The 7,786-nt window shown below is 44.1% G+C and overlaps 1 protein-coding gene across 1 annotated transcript; it reads right to left on the minus strand.

The window, feature by feature from the left end:
• Positions 1-348: 348 nt before the first annotated feature.
• On the minus strand, positions 349-6,841 carry SNX12 (sorting nexin 12). Its single transcript, XM_061178585.1, has 4 exons — positions 6,478-6,841; positions 1,745-1,840; positions 1,085-1,209; positions 349-675 (listed from the first exon to the last, which is right to left on the minus strand). The coding sequence occupies exons 1-4, from the start codon at positions 6,640-6,642 to the stop codon at positions 573-575; spliced, it is 489 nt and encodes a 162-aa protein (XP_061034568.1). The 5' UTR covers positions 6,643-6,841; the 3' UTR covers positions 349-572.
• Positions 6,842-7,786: the final 945 nt, after the last annotated feature.

Genomic DNA, 7,786 nt, shown 5'->3' on the forward strand with positions numbered 1-7,786 from the left:
TTAGACTCTAGAATTACTGCCATGAAAAGCAACAAGGGAGACAGAAAGTACAACAAAAGAAACTCTTGAGAAAACTGGGAACGGGCCTAGAGAAAACGAGAGCTTTTCAGTCTCTGCCACCTTCCCCACAAGGAAAAAAGTTCATGCAGGTAGGAAAGGCAGGGTCTTTCCCTGCTCAGTATTCCTGGATAAACCTAAGAGTAAGAAAAATCCCCTGGACTTGCAGCATCAGTATGTACCCAAGTGCCCCACCAGCACAAGACCCACCCCCCACAAGGTTAGCCTTCTGGCATGGGTAAATGCCCAAGAAATTGCCTTCCAGTCCAATCCCCCCACCCACCCCCCAACCACAAGCAAAGGGCATCTGCCTGTGGTTTCCCACCTCTCCTCAGAGGAGAGGATCCTAGCAGAGTGCCCATGGTATAGTCAGGTACCAAGGAACACAATGCCAGACAGTCTATTGGGCCAGGGGATGGAGAGCCAACTTCAGATCAAAGAGAGAGAGAGAGGCTTAGTGTAAAAACCAATGTCATTTCAGCAGGAAAGTAGAGGGCAAGTGGTGAGAGGGGCTCCTACTGGCGCACCTTCCCAGGGACGTAGTTCCTGTCAATTGCCTCCTCCTGCAGGAACATGTGTAGGCAGCGTTCGTTCTGAGCCAGTGGATGCCCAGCAATTCTATAAAGAAACCAAGATGGTTATCAGTATTATCTGGGATAAGAAAGAATTCGCAGAGGGATAGGGCTGTGGATGTGGACAGGGGAAGAAGGGCAAAGTCAGCCCTGAAGTTCAAGCAAGTAGAGGACAGCAGCAGGGTACCACTTCAACCCTAATATTGCAGAAGGGAAGGGGATAGAGGTGTAAGGTGGGGGAAATCCCTAGACACATCCAACATGCAGCGCTTTCTCAGGCCCTGAGGTACAGGATCGGGATTCTGCTCAAAGGAATGGAGTTTTACTGTCCAGTGAGCCCAGCACACAATCGGCACCACATCATATTACCCATTACAAAAGAGGAAAGAGACGAAACATATAGAAAGACCAAAATGTCAAAAGTAGCAAAAGGAATCCCCAGGAACTTGGCTTACTTGTTAATAAACTGTTCGAGGCCCTGCCTCCTTTCTTCAATAAAGGACTCCTCAAAGATCCCTTCGTCTCCTCGAAAAGGGAGCTGCCGCTTCAAGGCTTTCCCAGGCAGTGGTGGTACTACAATCTGTAGGCAGACGCAAAATATCAGTCACACGGGAGAGGACAGAGACGGAATAAGGTGGTAAAGCACTGTACACTTCATGTCCTATTAGGCATAGGGTCCATCCTATGCCATAGTTCAGCAACTTGCAAGAACTGAGGTCATAAGAACAGTCAGGAGGTGGCTCAGGTCAAAAATTAATCCAGCTCTGTTTCTGTGGGAGGACAGGTTTACCATCTCAAAAGAAAGGAAGTAAACTTCAAATATTCTTCACTTTCTTTGACAGTCCACTACCATCCAAAAATTTAGCTACACTTTCCATTTTTAGCACCTAAAGGAATTAAGTTGTATGACTTTTCTAGCCACTAAGTCAACTAATAGTTTTTCTTTACAATTTCTCCTGAACCTACCACTTTCAAGTTTCAAAGGGTATCACTCAGATCCAATATATTGGGATTTGGTAGACAGAGTGTGTTCACCCTCTCTGTTGCCTTCAAGATTTTATAAACCTATGCAGATCTCCTCTCTCAAGGGTGCCACGCAGGAAACAGGGCCATACCTTACTATCTCGCTCCAGCTCATTTTTTAGCCACTCGAAGTCACTGTAGCGCCGTCGTACACAGGACTCCTTCAGCTTGAAGATAGGTAGGTTTGTCTACAGGGAAGAAAGAATGTGAGAGAAGAGAGATGGTAAGAAATGTCAGCCTGTGATGGCCACCTATCACAACCACTTGGACAGGTCTTAAGAAAGAAACAGCTCCTATGGACCATGTTCCTAGAACCCTTTCAAAGCACCACCGGGTGAATACCAATCCTTACCACATCCAGCCTTGTCACAGGTGGTGATTAGAAGTCCCTTGCTGCTTAGAATTTATCCTACGAATAGACTTGAAGTTGTACATAAATATGTATGTACAAGGGTTTTCACTGAACTTTCTCATTTGTAATAATAATAAATGTCCATCAACAGATAACTGGTTAAATAAATTATGGTACACTTGTACAGTGGAATACAACTATGAAAAGAATGCGAAAGATATATATATCCCAGTATGGAAAGATATTAAGCATTAAAATCAAGGCACACAGCAGTATATACAGCCTGCCTCTATTTGTTTTTAAAAGGGATATGTATACGTGTATATATTTATATTTATGAATTAAATATTTATGAAAAGATACTGATAACAATGATTGACTTTGGAGAATAAGACTAGACAACTGGAGTGGGTAGGTCACATTTTTCATTGTGCAATTTGAATTTATCATATGCATGCATTACATTTTCAGTTGAAAAGTGAATCTAAGTTCCCTGGAAAGAACAAGAGATAAGCACCTCCAAAGTATGCTTTCCTCTGCTTTTCCTGTCCAAATCCTCTCCATTCTACAAGCCCAGCTCAAGTCCCACTTCATCCAGGAAATCTGTCCTGACAACACCAGCTTAATTTATTGGTCTCCCTCTCCTCTGAACTCCTATGACACACAGACTTTAGTACTGCCTGACACACCACTGTTTTAAGCATTATGTTAGTCTTGCTACCTAACTAAATTATAATTTCATTGAAATCGGGAGCCATGACTACTGCTGCATCTCCCTAAATGTAGATTATGCAAGTTACTCAGTAAATACTCAATTGATTAATAGTGGCCCTATGTATCTGTTTACCCTCTCCTTATCCAGAAAGTGCAGCAGAAATAGCACTTACATTAAGTTGGCTTACCATAGCTTGCTCCCTGATATAAATCGGCTTATTCCCACATCTTAATCACTGAGAATTTTCCCAAGGCCCCAATGGCAACAGGAACCTCCAACAAACAAAAAGCCCTGATCCTCACTCCTATCTACAAGTTCTAAGTAGAAATGGCCAAACAAATGTATTAATACTGACTATATTTCCCACCAGTCAATTCAAATCAGTAGATGGAAAAAAAAGGAGCTAGTTTCTCTCCTTTCTCCACAGCTAACTCAGAGCAGGTAAAGAGCATTGGAGCTATGCTAGAGCTTCACACATTCCTCACTATGTCATGCTTTGTAGTCCTCAAGTCTGGAAACTGTCTTTTCAGGATCTAGCTCTAGGTATAGGGCATCAAAAGCCAAATAACTGGCCAACTTACATTAGTTACAACTCTACTCAGGATCAAGGTCCCAGGAATGTCAATGGGTTGAGGTGGAGTGGGATATACGTAAAGTAATATCTTATTACCTAAACTATTTTTTAGAAGAATAAATAAGAAAATGGAAACAGCGGTTTCTTCAGAAAGGGGAACCTCTGGAAGGCAGAGGGAGAGAGGGAGACTTCATTTTTACAGTACAGTTGACACTTGAACAACACGGGTTTGAACCGCATGGGTCCACTTATACACAGATTTTTTTCAATAACTATAGTATATCATTTTTGTACCTTTTGAATTTTGTACCATGTGCATGTATTACCTATTCACAATCAGCCATTATAGAGAACATTCTCAGAATCCTGCACAAAATATATATGTATATCAAATCATCACATTCTACACCTCAAACCTACACAAAGTTATCTGTCAATTATATCTCAATAAAACTGGGAGTAAAAATAATCATTCAAGAAAAAAAGCCCTTCAGTATCATGAGATTCCAGGTTTCCACCAGAGTTCATTACAAATACTGTGATCCCCAAACAGTAGAACCTTAACCAGTAGGCCTTTACAGAAGCCAATAGAAGAATCTAAGAAAAGAAAAAAAGTGCTGAGTAGATTCTTCCAAGACACAGCGAAACCACCCACTGCCATTTTGTGAACTTCCTCCTTTGACTTACAAAAATGCTATTCTTTCCCCACCCCCACAGGATGGTGACAGTAACGGCCTTTCATCTCAGCACCTAGCCATCTAAGGAAGGGGATACTATGTACTAGGATACTCTCTCAGCTCCAACCTACAAATTATATGAGGGAGACACGATTGTGTAGTACAGCATATAGAGTCCTTTGGCTCTGATCAACACAAAATCAAGGGAAAGGGGAGAAAGAAGCAAAGTTCAAGTCCACAGGACAACTGACATTTGAAAAGTTCCATACATATCTTGTTAAGCCACCAGAATACCTCTCCAGACTCCTTATTTCTTGGGGTGGGTATTCCTTCCCTGAGCTATTATACAAAGAAACAAGTCAAATGCCATCTGCTTCTACCATACACAATGCTTAACTCCCAAAGCCCATTCTCTTGAGTCTCATGCTCCCTATAATGCCTACCGTGATTAGTCACTTAAATTAGCAATTTCAAACCAAATGATTTCACCAATTTTCCCCAAAACAGAGTTCAACAAAAATATTAAAAGCCTATATAGCCATACAAATTAACATAAATACAAATTAACTCAAACCCACAGAAGTAGGAACTGCCATCAACCCTATCATCAATCACTATACAATTAGTAATTGTGGAAAAGACTGATGAAAATCTTAGTGGTAAAAAAAAAAATCTTGCACACTAAAGTTTTGCAACTAAGCATTGCCGAAGAGACTAAAGTGTAGTGGAAAGAGTATGGTGGGCTTTGGAGTCAGACGGACCTGGGTTCAAATCTCAACCCTGCCACTTATTAGCTATGTGTACTTGGGCAAATTACTTAAACTGCATTCCTCCTCAGTTTTCTATCTGTAAAATGGTGTTTTGTAAGGACTTAGAAACTAAAACCTAGTTCAGTGCCTGGCACACAGTAGGCACTAGATGAACAGTTCCTGTTTTATTAGAATGCCTGAAGTAGAGAACAATTCCATTCATAATCCCTACAGCTCTTGGGTAATACATCAAGACAATGTCTCCAAGACCCCACAGCAGAGAGTTCTTACACTGAACAAGTTATGCCCAGGATTCCTCAGGTAATTAAGTTCTCTGCCATTAACAGTTCCCAGCTTTTATCATATTTTGAGGGCTCTAACGTCCATTCTTCCCCAAAGAGATGATTTCAAACAGTTCTTATATAGACAAGTTTTTCTCATTTTTTTCTATTCGCGTTTCTTTCTTCAGTTTGGACTTTGCCAAACTTGGAATTTGGAGATCATCGCTTCTTAATTAGGTTTCAAAGCCCAGGTGGGAGAGCACACTCTCTCATTCAATTCATTCATTCAAAAATAAAAGCACATACACTCTTTTAGGTCTTCAAATGCTGTTTGAGCAGCATGCTGTCCATAGAGAATATTCTGGCCCTCTAGTCTGAGAAGAAAACATAAGGAAAATTAGAAAATGGCTCTCAAACTTTTTTGCCTGTAACCACTTCAATGGGGCCAAAGACACTGCAAACCATGTACTCTGCACATTCCATCCTTGCATCGTGGACTAAGAACTAGAGAATAAAGTCCTCTGTAGTGCACACTGGAAGAAACCACTCCTGGGGCAGTCCTGAAATGTCATATATTAAAGTTAACTACAGACTAAGGACTAATATAATGAATCCAAAAGGTTAATCTAGGGCAGAAAGGGCAAATGGCCATTCATATACAGAAATGCCAAATGAGAGCCAGTAAATATTGAAATAAATATTCTGGATACTTCAAATCTAAAGGGTCAGCCCAGGATGAGGGCAGCGACTGACAATCCGCCAATCCGAGTGCAAGGTCAGGTTTTCCAGTGAGCATGTAATACCTGAGAAAACTTAAGCATTAAACACTTCTCTCCTTCAGATGTTAATTCTACACAAGTCTGGGAAGCACTCAGTCTCAAGGAGACTCCCCTTCTTATTTCTGCTCCACCAAGCCCACTGTCCTGTCTCCCGTTCCTGGAATCTCTCTTCCCTTTAATCTAGGCTTTGCTCAACTCCATCATCCACGGAGACCTCATTAAGAAGAAGCTCCTCTGGGCCTTCCTGTCCTCCTTCTTCAGACTGACTTCCCACAACCTAGTTTAGTTATGGGACCCCGCAGCATATCGCCTTGGCTCTCCATCCCCCGGCCCTCTTCCACTCCTCCTTCCCTCCTTCTGTCGCTACAGTCCTGATTCCTATTTCCCGTAACTCCTCACTCTAATCCTCTCCATCCTTCCCCACTGTCTCCAGCCATGCTTCACTTCTTGCTCATGGGTACTTGTTTTCCCTCACGCCGGTCCAATGTCCCCCCTTAGGAGTTTTCTGTATCCTCGGGCCACAACCGAGTGGGCAGACCTCTCTGCAAACCTATTAAGCCCCTAACCCCCAAATGACCCCTCCAGCGTCTTCTCCACCGTTGGCCATCCCTATGGCAGCCTCACCCCCCGCCCACCCCCGCCCTCCCCGCCCAGCCGCCCGGTCCTCCCTCAGCTGTCTCCCTCACCCCGTGACTCACCCGCATGCGAACCTCATAGGTGGTGAAGCGCGCGCGGCCCACGCCCACCGTCTGTGGGTTAAAGATGTCGATCTCCAGGAAGTTACTTGGCGGCCCGTAAGCGTCAGTCAGGTCCTGCGGCTTCGAGTTAAGGCGCCGAGTGTCAGCTACTGCCGTGTCCGACATCTTTCCGAAGGAGAGACCGGGACCGGGGAAGGGGGGATGGGGGACAGAGGCCGAAGGCAGGAGCGCGCACAGCCCCTCCCGCTTGCAAAATAACCAGCCAACCCACAGACTACGGCGCCGCGCACGCGCGCCCACGCACGCACGCACGCACGCGCACGCCGCCGCGACCCGGGGCCCGGCACCCTGAATAGCGGCGAAGCGGATGGCTGGAAGTCCTGTACCGAGGAGGCGTCATTCAGACTTCCGGGCAGTGTTTGTGGCCGCCCCGGAACCTGCGTCTTCAAAAAGCACCCCCAGTATCCTAGGAAGCACTACGGAGGAGATCCGCCAATCGCTGCTCGTCAAGCCAAGAAATTGTCTTATACTGTGCATCAATCAGCAGTGGGCACTGCCCCGCGAGCTAGGATCGTACAGTGATAGGCCGAAGCCCCGTGACCTGAATTAGTCCTGGTTTTGCGCGAAAATAGAAGGGTGGTTTCCCGACGGTGGGGTTTCAACAATGTTACTGAGAACCTAAAACGCAGCCCGGCCACTTGTGCCACTAATAGTTTCAATTCATTTCACACACAATTGAGCACTCGGTGAGCGCTACTTATGGTGCCAGGAAAGCAGCGAGGATGGGGTATACAAAGATGATTTCTCATTCTCACTTTTCAGGAAAATTTGGGCATATCTTCATCCTCCACTTGTTGCCACATAAAAGCTAATTTCAGGTGTACTCGGATATTACATTTCTCAGCAAACTGAGGGCATTTATTTCAACACCTTCTATCGCTACTCTGCGAAACTCCAAATTTGGCGCTGCTCTGAGGTTGCTTACAGCCCATAATGGAGATAGAATATGTGTCTACATGAGAATATCTAAAGAAATACTAATATTTGTATGACTAATTTACACATGGCCCACATGAAGAGGGTAGTGCCCACAGTAAAGGTGGTGATTTTAGGTCATCCTTTCTCCTCCTTGCACCAGCCCTCTTCTGCTCAAAAAAAAATTTCCCATATCATTGATGCCTGAAATTCTTTCAACGGAGTACAAGGCCCTATAATTTCACAGTTAAGTTATTTAATTCAATTTAAGTGATATCTCCTAAGCAACTACTTACGCGTCAGGCACCATGCTAAACACTAAAGACCTAGAGTT

This window comes from Eubalaena glacialis, chromosome X, assembly GCF_028564815.1.
Source record: "Eubalaena glacialis isolate mEubGla1 chromosome X, mEubGla1.1.hap2.+ XY, whole genome shotgun sequence".
Classification (NCBI taxonomy): Eukaryota; Metazoa; Chordata; class Mammalia; order Artiodactyla; family Balaenidae; genus Eubalaena; species Eubalaena glacialis.